General features: G+C 38.8%; 1 protein-coding gene across 1 annotated transcript in view; it reads left to right on the top strand.

Moving 5' to 3' along the window:
- Positions 1-2,042: 2,042 nt before the first annotated feature.
- Positions 2,043-21,531, top strand: part of galnt18b (UDP-N-acetyl-alpha-D-galactosamine:polypeptide N-acetylgalactosaminyltransferase 18b) — a 97,295-nt gene continuing 77,806 nt past the window's right edge. Inside the window, exon 1 of the mRNA XM_004543152.3 lies at positions 2,043-2,635. Within this exon, the coding sequence (XP_004543209.3) occupies positions 2,398-2,635 (238 nt within the window). The 5' untranslated portion in view covers positions 2,043-2,397. The remainder of the gene's footprint in view (positions 2,636-21,531) is intronic.

Genomic DNA, 21,531 nt, shown 5'->3' on the forward strand with positions numbered 1-21,531 from the left:
GCTTTTTAGTTATTAAATAGAAAACGGAAGGCTGAGAGACCCACAAACTAGCACTAATTGAAGGAGGCAGCAACGTATTGCAGCCGGCAGAGCATCTAAAAGCTCTAGAACTCATGGACATCGCCAAATGTCCTTGGGTTCTAGATTCAGGCCGTCTTTGACTGCAAATAATTTTCATCCAATAAAGTCCTTGTATTTCAAATTGTGTTACTTCATCCAGTTACATTTGAGCCTCTGAAAATGCAATATTCCTAAACAGTTAATGTCTGCACTCAATTTTGCACTTCAATCACATCTTGACTGTTCAATTTAAAACCAACTGTGGTGGTGTACGGTGGCAAAATTACAAAAAGCGTCACTGTCCAAAAACTTATGGACCTGACTGTATCTTAGAGAGCAGAACTTCTGTGTTTACAGTTCCAATAAAGAACCACATATGATTCATTTAAGTACTCAAAACTAATAAGCTGAAAATGCAAACTGAAGCACTAGCAGTGTTTAATTCTTTGAAAGCTGTCCTTTAACATTTTATACCAAAGTGTGGGTCAAATTACTGTGAAGCCGAGTGGGAATGACATTACTCAGTGATAATGGCTGCTAGTGTGACCATCACTGATGAAGCACAAATCGGGTAACAGTGGTGATCTTTGACTGTCAAAATAAATTAAAAGTGATTGAATTTAGAATAATACAGCTTTTAGATTTGTTTTTCAAATGGCCGCATATAGTTGTCAGTTTAATTTACCAAATTCCTGGTTTCCCCTCCCAGTCTCTGTAATCATAGCAGCCAAGCACAAAGAAGACATTTCACGTTTTGCTCTGTAAAGTTAGAGAATGGGATAAAACTGCAAACAAAGGAATCTGTCAGCATTTGCTCTGCTTTTCTATCCTGTCTTACTTCACTAACATGCTTCAGTCACTCAGGAAAAAATGTGGAGGAACGAAGTATCACATTTAACGCTGTTTATCCCATTTGAAAAAATATGCTTATATCATATTGATGTAACTTTTATTTTTCATTACTGAATATAATAGCTTCACCCTGACAAGCTGCTGTGCTGTTGCTGTCTGGAAGATTGGATGACAAAGGCTTTTTACTAGCAAATAATCATCTGGTGGAGATGATACTGGAAAATGCTGTCAAAACATAATCAAGAACTGAAGTGGGGGGAGAAAAATGCAGTCAACGACGTCTGACATTCATTCAGACAATAAAAATATACTGCAGACAAATACTGTGTGCTCTCAATATAAAATAAAAACATTCTGATCTGCTTAAAAAGGAAATGCCATATGCTTTGGATACACCGAAAAGGAAAATCACTAAGTGACAAATCTGCGTAAACCTGAGGCTCTGCTGCAGACATTAGTATTGGTGCACTATACTTGGGAAAAATCTTCTACACAACGGCAACATTTAAAGCTGTTTGTTATCGCTATATGTGTCATTTACTGACTCCTTTAATAAAATGTCAATAAAGAGAGGGTGCAATTAGGCCCAGACACAAAAGTCCATAATTTAAAATTCAGTCATCACCCAATCACTCAAAACGGGAAGGGGGTCTTCAAAGAAGCAACATCAGTTCAGCTTGCCTCGAAGTAGATGTTGATAATTTTAAAAAATGAAGTTCACGATTTAGCCCAGAAAATACATTTTAAACGATTCTCCATCTTCGCTGTATTATCCACCCCCCCTCCCCGCTCCCTCTTCTCTGCATTGATAAGGCGATTCACAGACCTATGACATGACCCCACGCCTCGATTTCACCGTGAAACCCCGTTGTCTCTATCTCGTGGTTTGATCCAGTATTGCAGCAGGTAGGCTGTGGATTTCATAGCTCTTGCATCAAAAGTGTGTTCTACATGCACGGGACAATTAAGAAAAAAGAAAGAAAGAAACCAACGTGTCCGAGGAGAGAAATCAGACACGCATGCTGAAAATATCTCGCTGTCCAAATAAAATAACGCCTGGCTACTTTGTGTCCTTTAATGTGCGAACAGTCTTGACAGATCCACTTTCACAGTGAATCAGTGCGCAGTGTGAGGACGCGTGCAGCGGGCAGACTGTCAGTCCTCTCCACCCTCCCATTGGCTGCAGGATTCTCGGTGTCTCTCCAGTTTCCTTAATTCTCCAAAGCTACTGGAGCTGACGGAGGTTTACGATGGATCGCGAGATGGAGCTTCACCTGTAGATATTTCATATTAACCTGTGATTCAAAATTGAGAGAGGAGGATTAAAAAAAACTAACACCTCTTTGGAAGTAAATGGTTTTCTATTGGATTTTGCGTTGCTGAACAGTTGCTGGAAATAACTTCACTATCACAGTTTTGCGGGCGGGCTGTCGCCTCCTGCTCCGGTTTAACGGGATACCGTAAGCTGTATGGAGGGATGTCGGCATGGCTTGCACCAGGAGAACCAAAACTTTGGTGTCCACATGCGTGATACTGAGCGGCATGACCAACATTGTTTGCCTGCTCTATGTCGGATGGGTTACTAACTACATCGCCAACATTTACATCAAGGTCCCGATGCCTTTACCCGAGAGAAAGTTAGAAGGGGACAAGCGAGGTGACACTCTCCGGATCATGGAGAGGCTCGATCGGCTGGAGAATGTGGTCAACCAGCACATTCATGGTAAAACCTGTTATTTTAACACGGTTCTGGATGAACTAATCCTTCTGTTTTACATATAGTGTCCGAGCTATTTGCACTAAACCATGTGAAAGTTTCATTTTTGTCACATAAAGGTGTGTGGCATTTGAAAGTGCGTTGTGCCTGGGGGAATGGATAGAGCAGGAACTTCTTTTGTCTGTTCACGATCAGATTATTTAGAGGGTGTAATAAAGGACAAAGAAAAGCTGCAGGTTTGCAAAGGAGTGCAGCGAGGCTCTAACCTATATGACAGTAATACAGCACACATAAACACCATTTAAAAAGCTGCATATATGAATTTCATTGTAATAAACAGATAGAATACAATAAAGTCTGAACAGCATTTTCTCCTTTTGTTTTACGCACAGAGAGTGAATCTTGTCAAACACGGGATTGTATCTTTCCTTCATTTCTTTAGGTGTTGTTTTTGCTGTACAACGCGGATTGTTAATAAAACGTTTCCTCTTAGAGAGACAAAATTCAATAAAACGTTGAGCGCTGCCAGCGTTAAAATACAACTGCACGACAGGACATTTCACATCTGCATTAAGTCTGATTATGTGTATAAGAAACTTGCAAAGAGAATTTCTGGATCTGCTCTTTCATTCCTCGTCTGAATGAATCGGAGTTATACATTAAACAGCTGAAACAAAAAGTAAGTCTTTTCTCCCCAATCACGTTTGACTTGAACTTGACCTGTTCCTACACTTATAGGAATGCCGGGAATCCTTTTGGTCAGATTCCTTGCTGGCATGCAGTTTCTTTACGCTTGATCACACATGGTTAATTTTCGTCCTCTCCCTCTCTTTAAAAGAGCTATTCTTGTCGTCACAAGGGGGGCTCGTTTTGGGCAGGTCCCAATTTGAAATGGCACAGAGCTGCTGCAGAACTGAAATGCAGGCAGAAATCTACTCATGCTTCTTTGAGCAATAAGGCTCTGTGCTAAGCTTGGGTAAATATTCCTCCTGGAGGCAGGTCTCCATTTCAGCTTGGCACCCATAGGCATCTGCAGGAGCTTTGTTGAGTTGCCCCCAGTGACTTGCCTCCAAAGTACACGTTTCAGCTATTTCTGTTACTCTGACTGGAAAAGATAATATGTGACATTGCCACTGCTGCTGCGATTCTGCTTCTTATTAACCTTATCACCCAACCTATATAAATTATGCTGCTTACACGGAAAAAGACTCGGTCTCTAGAATCACCTGTACTTTATTTTAAGCTGCTTTTTGACAGACCACACATGCAACATCTCAGTTCTTGGACTTTTTCCAGCTTTAACGCGCAGTTTGGCATATGGGGAAATGTGCTTATTCACTGTATTGCATTCGGTCAGATGAAAAGATCACAAACCCTCCCATCTCGTTTCTGTTTGGTAAATAAGCTAAGCTGCAAGAGTGCCAACAGGGAAAAAGCTCACCTTGCTTTGTCCAAAGATTAAAAAAAATATATATCTGCCTGCAGCCCCTCTGAGGCTCACTGATTAACTTGTTATATATTGCTGAAATTACTGCACCCAGACCAATTCCCATGCACAACCCTCCATAAACCATAGCTTGTTTTCCTTCACTTTGGCCAAAAGTATCATGGTATTTGGAGGTTGTTCAGTTCTTTTTAACATTTGGACGAAGGCTTGCTGTTTGGATTTCTCTAAGTCAACGTGGCTTCTGGCTGTAACAGAAACAGGGGTATAGCTCCCTAAATGGAAACTCTCTTTAAAAACAGGCTGTGGTTCACGTTTTTCTTACTGTCTTTTTGTGCTACTTTTAAAACTAGGACAATCATCCTGTAATTAGTTTTAAAGAAAACATCATGCATATCAAACATTTTCACTTCTCCATTGTTTCACCAGCTCCTGCACAGTCAGCCAGCATTATTATTGTCTGCTTTGGGATTTTTTTTTTAAAGTTTCTGAACCTGTTTCCAGGCCCTTGCCATAAACTGCAGAGACAAGACAGAGATAACTTTAATAGCAACAGTAAGTCTCAGTGATGGTCATTTTTTAAGAGTTCGGGACCACAGTGTTGTTGTTGGAAGCAAAAATCTGTTCGGGCTAATGCAGGGGGAGACTGTTGGAGCTGACTCAGTCAGAGCACATTTGCAACAGTAAAAACTGTAACAGCAAAATGACCCATCATTCTCAGTGCAAGCCATATTGTCTGGATTTCCCCGATAATTGCTTTCAATGGATCTGCAGCAAATGTAGACCCATAATCTGAGTGCATATGTGGCCAACAGCGTCCTCAGAAAAAGAGCCAGAGAGTCATTAGTGCACTTTTGTCATCTCTAAAAATACATTTCCTTTCTGTACAATGATTTGAGACAAATGCAGAAATGGTATATTTTCACTCTTACATTCTTCAGTTTTGTGATGTGACTTGAGTCATTGTATACTAGTCACACAGCCACCAACTGTATATGCACTTAGTTTCAGTGCAGCGGAGGCCAACATGAGCCCTCACACCAGAGAGCATTACCGCATCCGAGAATGAAACATTTATTGCAGCTGACAGTCAAGAGAGATGTCTCTGGTGTCAGCTTCGCTCTCAGGGATGAGACAGAAATATTCCACTATGTGATGAAGTTAAGTGGCCTGTTACCAAGATAAAGCATCATGGAAACAGCATGTTAAGCGGCTGAACTCTTTTTTTTATTAAGTAGAGTCACCCGAGGAGAGTTTTTTCGAGTGGCTGGACCGAGCACGTTCACACATGTCCACCATGTGTGAACGTGCACTCTTTCCCTTACGCTACCAAACCCAAAACTCAAGGGCAAATGCTGCAGCTACATGTGTGACAGTTTACAGAGCATATTGTCAAGTCGTGCTACAAAATGTCTGATAAACCTCTGGAATATACAGTTAATGGAGCACTCCACTAGGTGTAATAGTCAAGCTTTTTTTGCTCTGTGTACATTTACATATATTTGTAATTCTTTATTAAAATAGGAGGCATCAGAATTCCACATATTTTTATTTCAAATAGTGCTCATCAACTAATTTTATCTTATTTTTTGCTGCTTTTTGTTGTTGATCTGGGTGACAAACTGTTGCATTGTTGACACAGCAGGAAAAAATAGCACTGAATAGCACTGCAGCTAAGAATTATATTCTTGAAATCATTTTGGTTCTTTGTTAAACCATTAATTAAAAAAAAAACAAAAACGAAGAAGAAGAAAAACAATTTCTAAGAATCAATGGGTGACATCTTCCAGTTTCCTGTAATTTGGATTTTGTTGTTTAGTTTAGTTGGTTTAAACAAAACAATGAGGCCAATTATCACACCTAAACAAACATAAATGCATGAGTGTATACCATAAAAGCTGTGCTGTTTTAACAAACTGCTGTTTTATTGTGATGGTGATTATGAAAAGATAGCCGGTTTCATTGCTTCGATTTGACCTCTGAGGACGTACATTCGTCTGATTGAACAGTCACGGAGCCTCTGTGAGCGAGGCATTAACACAGTGGTGATTTAGCTGCAAATGATTGTGACAGCTCCCATGATGGCTCCAAGAAAATACTGTACACCCATCAACTCAATTGAGAAGCTCAGTAAAAGAGCATTTCAGTTGATGCTCAGAGGACAGTTATAGCTGGCTGTTTATCTGATGTGATTTTCTCTGGGGAAAGTCGGTGCAGGCTGGAATAAACGAGTGAGGGTGAAAACTGAGAAAGGTGGGTGCATGTTTGTCTGCATGTGTTCAGGTGCTTGTGTGCTTGCTTGTGCAGGCTACGGCATGCAGCTCCGGCAAGAACAAGCTGCACTCACACATACTTGTGGATTCTCAGGACTTAAGGGCCAGTGAAAGAAAGCCGTGTTTCTTACAGAAGTTATGATAAAATATAATGACTGCGTTTGCATCATAAACAACAAGAAAACACAAACATTTCTGTATTACTATAAGAATACACGTGTGTGTGTGTGTGTGTGTGTGTGTGTGTGTGTGTGTGTGTGTGTGTGTGTGTGAAAACCTCTCTTTCTGGCTCACGTTGCAGAAACCTGTTGATGATTGGTCTGTTTCTTTTTACCATTTAACTTCTTCTGAATCTGACTCACATTCATTTGGCAGCTCTGAGAGCTTGTTACTTCAGCAGAGACTAGTGAGGCAAACTACACAAATAGTGCGGCTGTTATGTTGGTGTGCAAAGCAGCTTATTTTCCTTATGGATATAGCACAATTTGAAACATTTTTATAGGTTGTGATGATTTTTTTTTCCCAACATGTCATATACCAAACGACAGATTAATGCACAAGCACCACTAGTACTACTACTACTATTAGTAGTTCATGTACCTTGACATATTGCAATCTGGCAGATAACTAGAGTTAGTGGGCATAAACTGAGTGGCTAATTAAGGTAATTGAGGGCAGGTGCTGGCAGGTTTAGGACAGCGGGAACAGCTGAAGACTGCTGCTGGGTGGAGAGACTATTCGGCATCTGAAGTGGCAGGACAGGTTCAGACTGGCAGAGAATCATGATGAGCATTAGCATGCAGAACCATTAAGGATGAAGATGATGTAGAACTGTTGCAAACTAATGTGCTATCCATGATGAACAAAAATGTGATTTTATTATAATATTTTTGTAAGAAAATGTCAGTGTCGTTTTACCCATTGTTCTCAAGTGCTGTCTTTGCAATATACTGCAGAAACACTGCTTGTAATTACTGTAGCAGGCTATTAAAGAGATCATATTTTTCTTTCTAATATTGTCTTCTTTTCATTGGCTCCCTGTAAAATCTGGAATTTAATATGAAATCCTTCTCTTTACATGCAAAGTCTTGAATAATCAGACCTATCTTAAAGACCTCATAGTACCTTAATTATCCTGATAGAGCACTTTTCTCATAACCTGCAGGCTTATGTGTGCTTCTTAGTTTCCAGAAGTAGAATGGGAGGCGTTCACTCTCAGGTTTCTCTCTTGTAGAAAGAGCTTCCTCTTGTATTGAATTCAGGAGACCAATATCCTCCTTGGGCTTAAAATTGTACTTTTTGTTCAAGCTTGTAATTTGGGATAGATCAGGTGATTCTGAAACCTCCCCTGGTGTTGCTGCTATAAGATTAGGCTGTTGGGGAATTTCCATGATACATATCATTTCTTTGTGACACTGAAATTTTGGAAGCAAACAATGCAAAACAACTTAGACAAAGCAATGCTTTGAGTGAAACGCTAACACAATAAGAATGCTGGCAGGCTCATGTTTAACAGGTGCAGCACCTACTGTAATTGCCACGTTCGTTTCATATAAGACAAAGGAATATATTTTCTAATGGTCTCCTTGAGGAAATTGGTCTATTTCATTTAGCCCAGTGTAGGTATTCTGATAGAAAATCCGGTTCAAACCCAGGACCATTTTGCTGTGCACTGACTGTGGAAACTACAGAGCCACCATGCTGCCTTAGCATGCCAAAAATCACTAATTAGTACTATAGTACCCTGCAGCTAAGGCTGAATGTCATTAATTTTTCAGGTATTTGTATCATGAACCACAGTAAATTAACTCAAAGGGATGGGAGTGAATAAATGTGACTGTACGTCCATAATAACTGGTTAAGATTCAGACTCTTTGAATTTCTATATTTCCAATACATAGAATTCAGCTGGGAAATAAACATGCCAGTGCGTTCAGTTAAGTAATCTGCAGTATGTTCGATACTGCTTCAAAAATACTGCAAATGTATCTCAGGTGTGGAATGTGTGTGTGGCATTTACATGTTTTCCCTGTGCTTGTGTGCGTTCTCTCGGGTACTGCGGTTCCCTGCCACAGCAGCCCTGCACTGCATGTTAGGTTAATTGGTGGCCGTAGGTGAGAATGTGAGCGCGAATGGTTGTTTGTCTCTTTGTGTTGGACCGGAGACTTTGCTAAGGTGCACCCCTCCTCTTGCCCAATGACAGATGGGATAGGCTCCAGCCCCCACCCATGACCCTGAATTGGATAAGCAGTTAAGAAAATGGATGGATGGTGTCTCGGGTGTTTCTGTAGTTAGTTATACCTTTTGTGCAAAGTCAATAGATCTGTGACGAGCTAATATTGGTCTGGCGCTGCTGTAACGATTTTGTGATTAAAAAGAATATTTGTTTAGGGAATAATGCAGTCTTGGTAGGCTGGCAACATTTCATGTATTTTTAAGTAAGCAGCCAGGTAAGACACTCTGCACATTTAGAGAGACATGAAAATGCAAGTGCTTATAAAAGCTCCAGCCCTTTCAATATGTTTTTTTTTTCTTTTTATGAATAGATCATGAAGCAGAGATGGTGCTTCTCAGACTTCACCATCTGTTAAAATATAGCAAAGAGGATTTTACTGCATGACTTTATCTTAATGCACAGAGCTTAACAGTGCTTCATATTGTACTGTAATGTAACTGTGGCTCTAAACATTCTGCTGTAGATTTATTACAAGTCTGATTCATCTGTCAGCACTTGCTGTTCGCAGCCTGTAGGCAGGGCTGCAGACAGTGTGTGAGAGCGAGATGTGTGAGGAGTGGGAATATAAAACAGGAGAATATTCTGGGTGGTAATTTCAATAAATCAAGACGCTATTGAAACACAGGGATATTAATCCACTGGAGAGTCTTTGGTAATGAAAACAATTAATTATTTTGAATCCAGAGGGCTAATATGTTAAAGTAAGTAAAGCCCTCTTACAAAAAAGGTCATCCCTTGACAATTTATCCTGAATTGATCAGTTCACTTTTGCAAATGTTCTCAGTGTTATTTTCCCCCTGCTGAATTTGAAGTTGCAGCTAAATATGAAAACAATCCTTGTAAGTCAGATGGAAATCTGATTTAGCTCTGACTGCATGGGATTTACGTTACAGCCCCAGCTGACAGTGAGCAGTTTATCTTTACATATTGATCTACAATGATTTATTGATAAGAACCTCCTTCCCTGGAGCTGGTTAGGTAAACATAATAAATATTCTCACAGGATAAACATAAAGATGCATTGTGTGATTTTTAGACCGATGTGCGACGAAAGTCTTTTCTCTGGGACACATTTCTGATAACCAGATGTTGTCATCCTACAGTCAGTGGAGTAGTTATTTGCTGTCAGCAGAATGAAGCCCCAGATTAGTACACTAGATGTGATCCTCAAAGTTGTCAACACCACATTTATAAGAATTTAATTAGCAAAAATAAACACAGGGTGTTTTGTGAGAACATGCATGGACATAACAGATATGTATCTGTGTTAAAACATCTGCAGAATGCTCAGCGCAAAAGACGATGAGTGCATCAGCAAAGCATTCGAAGTCAATCCATGGACTGGAAAGCGTCAGCTGTTTCATGGTTATGTTAAGCCAACCCAGACCTCTTATATAAATCTTGGCCCTAATTTTGGTTTAGTGTTTTATATCAATTATAATTAATGTAAGGGGTTATAATACCAACAGAGTCTCATTGAGGTGAGACTCTTTATTTTGCAGAATAATCATAAACCAGTATTTGTTTGAAAAGAAAATGGCAAAAGAATGCACCATCTGGGTTTCTCCTCAAAGTATCTTCTAATCCACTGTAAATGCTTCAGACCTCCGTGCTTCACATTCAGCGTATATCAGCAAAGGCAGCAACAGCGGAGAACAAATTCAAGTGTTTTGTTGCACTATGCATTCAAGATTTGTCAGCAGTCGTTTCTTTTTCTCACTCCTCTGCACTTTTTCATAATTAATGGCACTAAGTGAGGAAGTATGCGTTTCCAACACAGCTATGCCATTATGTTTTCATCTGCTATATAAACAAGATCTGTCATTTTCTCATGTAGTGTCTCTTCGACTCCTTTTTATTAGATTTAATCTGAAAGCATATATCTTAAGATATCTGAAATTATCCAGATCTGTGCTTTTATGTTTGCCTAGCTTTGGTATGAGACTGCTGACATTCAGATTATACTTTTGGGTCTATATTAAAGTCAAAATACAAACGCTTTCATCAGAGCTAAAACAGACAATCAAATACTTAAATCTCTGTCTGTTTTAGCTCTCGTCCCTTTAAACCAAATTTCTTTTGACAGACAAAGTTCTGTGAAAAAGTATTTGCCTCCTATCTGATTTTTTTTATTTATCTTTACTACACATAAATGTTCAAGATTCAATCAATTTCAATAGTAGTGAAACATAACACATAAGTAAATACAAAATGTGGTTTTTAAATGAAATCGTTTATTAAGGGGGGGGGGGGGGATTTGTAAAATAAATAAATAAATAATTGAACTTTATGTTTGTGTCCCGCTACATCTGGCATAAAACAGCATTTCATATAAAGTCATACCAAGAACACAGTGGTAAAATATTAAATATTAGTTAATAATTATAATAATAATTTCATCTCTGCACACAGTCGTACAAAAGAAGGGCAGATTGTGAGGAAAATTGGTCTGAGCTGCTGGTGCTGCTGGTGCATACAGCATTTGGCTCATGTTCACCCACCAACACCCATCTGTCAGCTGCCTGGATTTGCTTTTATGAACCATGTGGACCTGCATGCAGTGTGTGGCCTCCATGGCAAATCTATAATATGCTGGCCATGTGTGCACTCAGTACACAAAGCCAATCTGCTCACACCTCGACTGAAACTTCAATTAAAGTTTCGTTAGCCAAATTTAAATAATGTTACATATTTTTCACGTCTTATGAATATGCATTTTTCTCCACTCAGCACGTCTTTGCCCTACATGATAGTTGACTGTATCTGTCAGTATTTGATTTCTCTTTATTGGGTCAGCTGATGTTGCTGATGTGAGACAATGATGGGGACGGTGTAGATGGATTATAGGGTGAGACTCGAGAAGATAGAAGTGAATTACTGTGGCCTCAGAAAGAGATTCATCATCGGCTCACTATAATTGAGATCCTCTATCAGAATACATTTTCCCAGGCTTCACTCACCATTAATCCATCACTGATACAGACAAAATTTGAGCTGTAGTTGTCCACCCCACAGTGCCACATTGATGGAACAAATAGTTCTCTAAATATCAAATGGACATGATAATTTTTTTCTTAAAATGTTCCATTTTTTGTTCCAAAATACATCCTTTAAAACTCCAGCAAAGTACTGAACAAAAAAAGACTCTTTCCTGCTATTTCTAATAATCATTCAAAATAATCATTGCAAATCTTTTGTAATCTCAAACTGTCAAGGCTTGATGATTCTAAAATGGCATTCAGCTGTATTACCAATGACACTTGAGTCCATCTACAGTTTTTATAAGATAAGATAAGATAAGATAAGATAAGATAAGATAAGATAACTCTTTATTGTCATTGCACAGTCATACATAGTACAGTAGTACAATGAAATTGGAAAAACTGTCCTACGTCGGCACTACATATAACACAACACGACACGATATGACACATCACAACGTAACAAACAACACAACACAGTATATTAACTTAGTATAAAAAAGAAGAATAAGTGTATGTGTATTGCACACTGTTATTATTGCACATTAATTATTATTGCACCTTGTTATAAATATAAATATTATTGTTATCGTTTTAAACATTGTTACCTCCCCCTAAAAAGTCCAGGGAGGTATCCAGTCAGGTCAGCTATTTACATTGATCAGGGCTATTGCCCTGTTGTAAAAGCTGTCCTTGAGTCTATTTGTTCGGGACCTCAGCAGCCTGAACCTCCTGCCAGACGGCAGCAGCTTAAACACCCAGTGTCCTGGGTGTGTGCAGTCCCGTAGGATGCTGCGTGCCCTCTTGAGACAGCGAGTGCTGTACAGGTCCTTCAGGGAGGGAAGAGGATGTCCAATGATTTTTTGGGCCATGTTGATGACCCTCTGGAGTGCCTTTCTGTGTGCTGTGCATGAATTATTATGGCTCTAATAATTCATGCACCACTCTAAATTCCAAACAGAAAATGTGGAAATTGATGTAGAAAGCTTAATCTAAATGTGTTTGTTTCCACTATTAATTTGGAGAACATTGAGCATCCTTATCATTCCACCCAGATCTGATATTTTCTGTCTCAGTTCATTTGTTATACACATTCATACCCCTACACTAACTTCTGCTCACCTCTATTGATCACTTGATTCCCCTCACGTAAACTCTCATCACATCTCTCCATCTCTTCATTCACTCCCTGGTGTAAATATATTTTGTCCACTTCCAATTGCCCTCTGCCAAATTGCCTGTGATGCTTTTCAAGTTGTAGCTTTCATGCCTTTTTTGTCTTTGGCATCCTGACAGTCTTTTGGACTCTGCCTTTTACCCATTAATGCTTTTGGTCTCTTGATATTTTAGCCTGCCTGCTGACTTTGCCCCTTGCCCCTTGTCCCCATATCCTGCTTGTGCGTGCATTACTTTTCACAAAGGTGAAGCAGCTGAACTTTTGGAGTCCCTTGTTCTCTGAGCTGTCAGTTTTTTGGGGGGTTTTCCCTTTCTATCATAAATTTCATCTCCTCAATAGATTTAGAAGTCCCATCGCTTCATGTGGGCTTATAGCATGGGATTTCTGCTGAGTCACTTCCATCATATTGTATTCTATTTTTCAATCTCTGCCAAGAGGCAATGTTGAGTTTGTTCATTAAATTGACAGCATTTGTAAATGCAGTGATGGCTGTCATCTTCACAGTCTTTCTAAAAATGACATTGTGACAAAATCATAATTCACATAAAATAATAACAGAAAAGACAGAGAAGATACTTAGTAAAATCCAGTCATTAATCACATGAGATCCACCTTAGTGATTGGAGTTTGAGTTGACCTTAAGGTAGATATATTGTGTCAGTTTTAATTAGACGGATCCTAACACCAGTAGCATCACACTGGCCTTTCCCACTTCCACTTAAAACATACGATCCGGTTTAAAACATGACTTAAAGAAATACCAATATTTCAAAATATCATTAATAAAAGTTTTGATTTGAAAAATAGAAAGGGCTGTAGTTTTATATTTCCAGTTGTTGCTCTGAAAACTGGGCATGAATTGCAGAGAGATATAAATTAGTGTGCAGCTGTGTATAAGAAAATTGAGAGAAAATATCCCATTTGTGAAGATATTAAGTAATATTTTTCTGCTGTGATATCTCTGCTACCTGTGCCTTTGCTGTTGTCTTGCAGTATGTCTTGACATAGTTGTTACACTGTTAACATCTGAAGTGAGAACCACCTCCTGTTCTGAAGCTTTTATGTCTCTGTTGAGGCTTAAATCACTGACAGAAACTTCACATTATGCCCCACAGAGATGAAGAGGTTGTAAATGTGCTTTACGTCAACATTTTTCATGCCACTCACCTTTTTCACATATCAGTTCAGCCATTTTCTTAACTTCTTATTCAGTTCAGGGTTGTGGGGTTGCTGGAGTCAAAGTCCCAGCTGACACTGGGTGAGAGAAAGTTTACACTCTGACCAGGTCATCGGTCTGTCATGAGGCTAACATAGAGACAGATAGTTATTCACTCTGTTATCTATTCTTACTTTAGTCCATGAGAGGAAGCCAAAGCACCCAGAGAAAACACAAGCATGCACAGGGAGAACATCCAAACACAGAAACGCCTCAGATGACCAGCATGTTCTTCTTATTTAAGTGAAAATTACTGCAAAAAATGGAAACACATTTGTCCCATGTAAGATTGAAACTATAATATCTTAACACTATAAATCCCAGAAAATTAAAATAATTGCCAAAAAAATGTTTTCTTATTAAGCTAGAGTGTACAGAATCTTTTGACAATTAAAATAATAACAATAAATTCAATATTATTTTGGATATGTAAGTTTTAATTTGTATCATCTTCATTGACGGTCATGAATCAAATCAAAGTATAAATTTGTTTAAAGTACTTTAGTTAATGTTGTGATACTCTTTTGGTGAAAATGAGACAAAATGCAGAAATTGTGAAAATGACTTAATCGTGTTGGTTATTTTTGATCAATCTTGCTTTATTCATAATGCATTAAATGACAACAAGAGTCGCAAAGTAAAGACTACTGTAAGGTAAAAAGGGGTGCAACAGGTTGTGGGATGAGATGAGATGACATCATATGGCACTTACATGAATTTCCTTGGATTTTGAGCTGTTTTTTCCAAAAGGGTTTTAAATGGATCATTCTTAGCGCTGCCTCTTATTTCTTGCATTTAAATTCAATTAATTTATTCAAATACATACTTAAGTGCTTAGTTTAATTTTAAGCATAATGTAAGTGAATAATAAATTAGTTTTTCCATTAGTCTTAAGAAAAGAAAATTACTTAAGCAATTGCATTCACTAACATTCAATATGTCTGCATGGTGTGTATAGACAGCATGTATAGGAACAGTTTTACCTACATATACACAAAAGACTCCAAAAGTAAACAAAAGATTGTTTACTCCCCTTCTGTATAAAGCTTTAAACAGGATAAACAGTGAAGACACACACACACTAACTAATTCCCCCTCTGAAATAAACAATACAGAAGCAGATTTGGTCACGTTATGAGGCAATTGAAGGCCTGAAGCTCTGCACCAGCTTCCCTTGCCTGTCTGAGTCTCTTCCTGGTGCAAGTGCAAGCTATCAAATGCACACAAATGCCTTGTGAATGCTAATGCTTTGCATAAAAGTAGAACTGATGCCTTTCAAGGTGGTAAATATCATTTTTATTTAACACCTTTAAATATGTATGGAAATGAAGTCATTAGAATGAGAATCAGAGTCATCTTTATTTGGCCAAGTTTGTGCACACAAACAAGAAATTTGACTCATCAGGTTCGCTTTGCATTTCTTTCTTTCTTTTTTGCATACAAAAAAAGGAATGTTTTTAAAAAGGCAATATACTGTATACACAAGGAGAACACAAATATGAGGAGAAGATAAAAAGTAAGAAAAGTCTTAAGAGAAACTACACAACTTTTTGGAACATTTTGTTATTTGTTTGTTTTTTTACAGGATGTCCCAGCTGCACTGTAGCCTGAGAAGATTTAAAGTTACTTGCATAACAAATCTGGGACTACTTCTCTATAGGACCTTCAGTTATGGGTGGCAGTGGTTAGCACTGTTGCCTTAAAAGAAGAAGGACCTGGGTTTGAACCTCACAAATGACTGCGGTCTTTCTGTGGAGTTTGCTTGCCCTCCCTGTGCCCACACAGGTTTTCTCTGGTGGCTCTGGTTTGTCCCACAGTCACGAGACATGCTCTTTAGACTAAACTGTGATTTTAAATTGACTGTGGATGCGAGACCTGTTGTCTGTCTGTATGATGTCCTTGTCCAAGGTGTATCCACCTTTCACCCTACAACAGCCCATCCACCTGAAAATGGGTGCATGGGCCATCAGTATCATCATCACTTTCTGTATGCTCATCTAATGTGGAAGGTATGGAGAACATATGGTCACAGAAAAAGAAAATGTCTTCATTTATTAGTCACATTTTCTAGGAAGAGCACTGAAAGCCATGTTAAAAAAACTAAAAAAAAGCTATCTTGCCTTGCTGGGTGTAAATGCTGATAAAACTAACTCTGCTTTTTTTTGTCCCACTTCTTTTACAATCGTTCTTGGGAAGCTTTTAGATCTTCTGACACAACATGACAGGGCATTCAGCTGTCAGGCAGGGTACAGAGGCCAGCAGCTGCCATCAACAACAAACCAGCATCCCGTCTGTCTGGCCTGAGGTGCAAACCAGCACGTTGCAAAAAAAACCCCAAAAACTGTCATGTGCTTTTGTGTGGCATCTGCTCTGTGGTGATAAGGACTGAAGTCAGTTGTTTCACTTTTTGCTTCAAAGCACATAGTTTTAGAGCTAATTATATCTCTCATTGTATTGTTGCTGGAATTAATGTTTAACCTATATGTTCTGCAGAAGAGTTATGACTCTTGATAGTGTGAGTGCGAGGCAGAATGTAAGGCTTTATTCAAAGTGATGTGTGAAATGCAGGAGCACATCTGCTCCCCTGTGATTACAGAATTGAAATACAAAGCACCTGTGTTCTTTTCTTTCTTTCTTTTTAACGAGAGCTGACTTTGGCAGTTCTGCTGTATCTGCAGCCTCAGGTTAAACATATGGACTTGCTGGACTTCTCAGTGATCGCTGTCATTTTGCAGGCTGAAACCCTGGCTTTGTGGCTCCTGGGAAGAACATTTAGGCCACTACAGTTAGTTGGCTGGTGGGCTTAACAGAAGCAGCTACATCTGTCCATTGCCTGAAGTTGCAAACAGCCAAAATATTTTGCTAACCCAAACCCAAGCATAGTGTATTTTTGGTGCATTGTGAAGCATTGTGTGCACATTTTCTTTTATGCATTTACATACTTGCTGAAAACTTCCACATGTTGTGTGGGGATATAACATGCATTACTAGTAATGCCAGCACTCAATGTCTGAAACTGTTTTATTTCCTTTCAATGTTTTAATTTATGCATTATATTAACTTACAGTATCTCAATTTATAGTATTACTTAGATTAGATTAGATGTATTTTTCCCTCTAATAACACCCAACATATTCATAGTCCATGAGATATTGTTGCAGTTTTACTCATTTTTCACTAGCAGCCTTTTCCACTAAAGGTTTGATAAACCTCATTACTGGCCTTTACCTTGTTTCTTCACCCTTAACGAGAGATATGAAAGGTGCAACTCGTAAAGTCAGCTGGTTCGGCAAAAAGACAGCCTGAGGCCATTTTTCTCTATTTCTTACAGATAATAAGCATGCCAGTTCATACTTGCGTCTGGACAGTAACGCTTTATGTGAGGTTAATGATTCTTATGATTATGCATGCATTACACTGGGTGCCAAATCTGACTCCATTTTCCCTTTTGACCTATGTTTTGCTCCTTCTGGGCATTTTGAAGGTGGAATATATACTACAAGCAACTCAGGACAAGAAATTTTTTTGTATTTTAACATCAATAACATGAATGCAGCAAAGCTGAATCCCTGTAGCAATCATTTTGTCCTCTCTATTTTTCATTTTCCAGCCTCCGTGTCACCTATCTTCAATAACAAATTAGCAGTTGATTGCTGTACAGACATTGTCATATTCATCAATACGGGAGCATTGTTGTAAAGTTGTTATCAACCAAGTATGATAAAGGCCCGACAGCGCTGAGATGGGTTTTTTTTTTTTTTTGCTAATCACTGCACCATCTGATTTATTGACCTCAGTCACAAAACATAACAAGCAACTGTCTATTGTTCAGCTTTGACAAAAAACACTTCATTTCACACTTTGTGTTCTGCCCCTGCCACCATTAAAATATTTAAACACACTATGCTGTTGTCATTTTAAAAAAAAAGGTAAATTCTTAATTTCCAATGATTTTTGTGTTTCTGAACCATCAGTCCATGTTTTTGTCTTGAATTTTGTTGAAGGATTCCATTTTTATTATAAGCCGTAGCTCTAAAATTGAGGCGTGGGGAGAAATTAAGAAATATATATACAGAGATATGAGATAAGAAAGAAACCTCATGGGGATCTTTAAATATTCTCTTCAATAAAGGCAAGGGGAAACAACAAATAAGGGCACTGAGTGAAGTGAAAACCAAGGGTGGGAGAAGTCGACAAGGAGAAACATGTTTGATTCAGTCTCTATAAAACTGCAAAATAATATAAAATTAAAGTATATCAAAGCTGAAGTGCTTTTATGTTTCACTTCACATAAAAATGGTTAGAAATAAGTGACCATTTGAAAGTTCTTTAAGATAAACATCTGGGTCTTCATGTTGTTTGTGTCTGACTGGTGAAAAGTATCTGGCACAAAGCAAAGAAATTCATTTAAAAAGCCTAAATAGTGGTGGAATAAAAACTTGGCTGTATTTAGCTTTCAGTTAAAACAGTCCAGCGGGGAGTTTAATGATCAGTTTCTCCATCATCAAAGAATAGATTTTAGTAATCCATCAACAGTGTAATTTAGAAACACAGTCTTATACTACAGTTACAGTAGGGAAAACAGTGGTTGGAGAGCATGGTGCAACCAAAGTTTATGCAACCTTGTGAACTTACAATCTTGTTTATTTTGAAGTGGTTGCTTCAAAGACGGGGATCAGTTCTGGGACTACTTGCAGTCAGTGAAGTTGTTTCCGCATTTGCATGGAGAGTGACAGGTCTTTGTTTCCAGCTGCAGACACAAATCCACTTTTGGGCATCAAGCTGGCAACTGCATGCAATCTGTTTGTGATAATCTGATGATTAGCTGTGATAGATTGCAAAATTAAAAATCTGTTGCTGTCTATGTAGTTTCAAGGTCACTTAAAACAGAAATTCAAATAAACTTCTTAGATTTAGAATCCAGCAGAAACTCATAGATATGAAACTGAAATTCCTCCACAAATAGTGACATTGTTGCTGCAGGATAGCAATTGAACCACAACCAGTAACCTTGCTTTTATATAAGAATATAATCACAATTACAACCATCTGGTAACGAGCTGAGTCAAGTCTCATATTTGAAAGAGACATGTCACAAGTGAGTTTCACTTGTTTCACAAGCAATTGGTTGCTTGTTGGCACTCTGTTGGTGTTTGTCCAGCAAGTCCATTTGTTCAACATGAGGCGGCAGATACAGCAGAACTGCTAATGTATGTGTGTCTGAGGGGAATTATTTGAAAACCTCTGATAATCTGTCTGAGAGTGCAGTTAGTCCTAATCAGACAGTGATTGCTTGGCGATAGTTTGCCTCTCACCACGCAACCTGTGCAATCGCCTTATGATCAAAACGGGGCACTGCAACTACCTGCAATCTGTGACTGAATGCAAAAAACCTCAATGCAACAACTGATTTCTCCTAATCATAAGCAGGTTGGTTTTCAATCTTGTTTGACATCAGCCAATTATTTAACCAAATTATTCAATGAGGAAATCAGAAATGAGTAACAAAATTAATTTTGTAGCTTTCCGGTGACATTTTGGGGCTCCTGGGTTTGATAACATTATTTCAGTCTGTTTTTATCCCTCATCTGCAGGTAGCTTCTGCAGTTTGACCTCAGGTCTTTTTTCCTTTTCCAAAAAGAAATGGAGAAAGCCTTGACTGATCGTTTTCCAATCTTTCAGCTTGCTTGCAGAAGCTGATAATGGATAATTAGTTATCAAAGCTTTGGAGCTTTGGCAGTCTAACCCAGGAGCACATTTTCTTTTGATATTTGTCTCAATACAACCTTGCTTCACATTCATATACAGGAATGTCCTTCTCCAGCTTTCACTTCCCAGAGATGCACTTTATCCACTCTGCATGTAAAGATGCACAACAGTGAAGATGCAAGGAGCAGAGATAGTGGAGCTGGATGAGTTTAAATCCCTGGGGTCAACCATCTAAAGCCTCGGACAGTGCACAAGAGAGGTGAAGAAGAGAGGGCAAGCAGGGTGGAGTGGGTGAAGGTGAGTGTCAAGGGTGATTTGTGACAGAAGGATAGCAGCAAGAGTGAAAGGAAAGATTTACAAGATGGCAGTGAGGCCTGCTATGATGTATGGTTTAGAGACAGTTGCATTAACAAAAAGACAGGAGGACGAGCTGGGAGTGAGTAGAATGTGCAAGAGTGGAAATGAGTATGTCAGAGGGATGGCTCAGGCTGAGCAGTTTTGAAAGAAAGTTAGAGAGACAAGGCTGAGATGGTATTGGACGTGCAGAGGAGAGATAGTGGATATATTGGACAAAGAATGTTAACAATGGAGCTGCAGAGCTCAGAGGAGGTTCGTGGATGTTGTGAAGGACACGCAGAGGGTTGTTGTGACAAAGGAGGATGCAGAATGAGGGATATCATCAACACGTGGAAAATGGGGAGTGATGATTAATTGTCCTTGCTGGTGTGTTGGAAGCTGAAGCAGTGACACAGAGCAGCAGAAGCACTAACATATCAGAGGGAGAGAAGGGTGATTTGCAACTTAAATAGAAAACTAAATTAGAATAGTGTATTTGGTTTCTGTGATGAGGAGTGTGAGGCATGTTGAAGCAGTGTGACTTCAGTTGTCTGCCTGAACTAAAATCGGCTTCCCTTGATTTCACAAACTGCGATAAGTTTGGAATTTTTAAGTCCTAATATGTGAGGAGGCAAATAAGACATTTCTCTGAATATTTTTTACTCTTAGCCCAATCACTTGTGCAGGCTCTGATGTGCACATTTTGAATGCAATGTTCAGTTGGTAGGGTGATGTATCTGTAATGCTCAAATAATCTCAAACTGTTTTCTTGAATATAACAACGAGTTCACTGTCCTCAAAATGACCTCCACAGTCACCAGATCTCAATCCAATAGAGCACCGTTGGGATGTGGTGAAATTGGAGAGCCTCATCATGGATTTGCAGCCGATAAATCTGCAGCAACTGTTTGATGTTATCGTATCAATATAGACCAAAATCTCTTAGGAATGTTTTAGCACCTTGTTGAATCTATGCCAAAAAGAATTAAGGCAGGTCCAAAGGCCTAAAGTAGTCTAACCTGGTTTCAGAAAGGTGTACCTTATAAAGATTCTAGTGAGTTTGTATCTGGCAGAGAGCTTTCTTTACAGACACTAGGTTCCAAAAATCAGATTACAATAGAAGGCTGGATATAATCTTTTAAATCTTTTTTATGTAAACACTTGGCACTAGAGCAGCTCAGTATTTTTTCCCAGACTAAAGTACATAAACAAATGCAACAATAGAAACTCGAGCAGATGTTTTCTTGTTCAGTTCCTGATCGTGGAGGTGTGAAGAGTGTGAATAGTATGCTTTTGTGTGCCATCATTTCATTCAAGTATAATCAGAAATAAAAACTCAAAACAAACCTCAGGAGATGAACAGCTTTTTCAATAGTGACTTGCTTCAATAGCTCCAGCTGTTAGGTGACCTGTTCCATATTCCCATCAAAATTCCCCAAGTGAAAAATCAAGGAGCTCTCTACCTGAATAATTGATAAATACCCCTCACCAGTCGTCAACATAGGGCATGATCAAAAAATAAAACATGAA

The sequence above is a fragment of the Maylandia zebra genome, linkage group LG1 (assembly GCF_041146795.1).
Source record: "Maylandia zebra isolate NMK-2024a linkage group LG1, Mzebra_GT3a, whole genome shotgun sequence".
Classification (NCBI taxonomy): domain Eukaryota; kingdom Metazoa; phylum Chordata; class Actinopteri; order Cichliformes; family Cichlidae; genus Maylandia; species Maylandia zebra.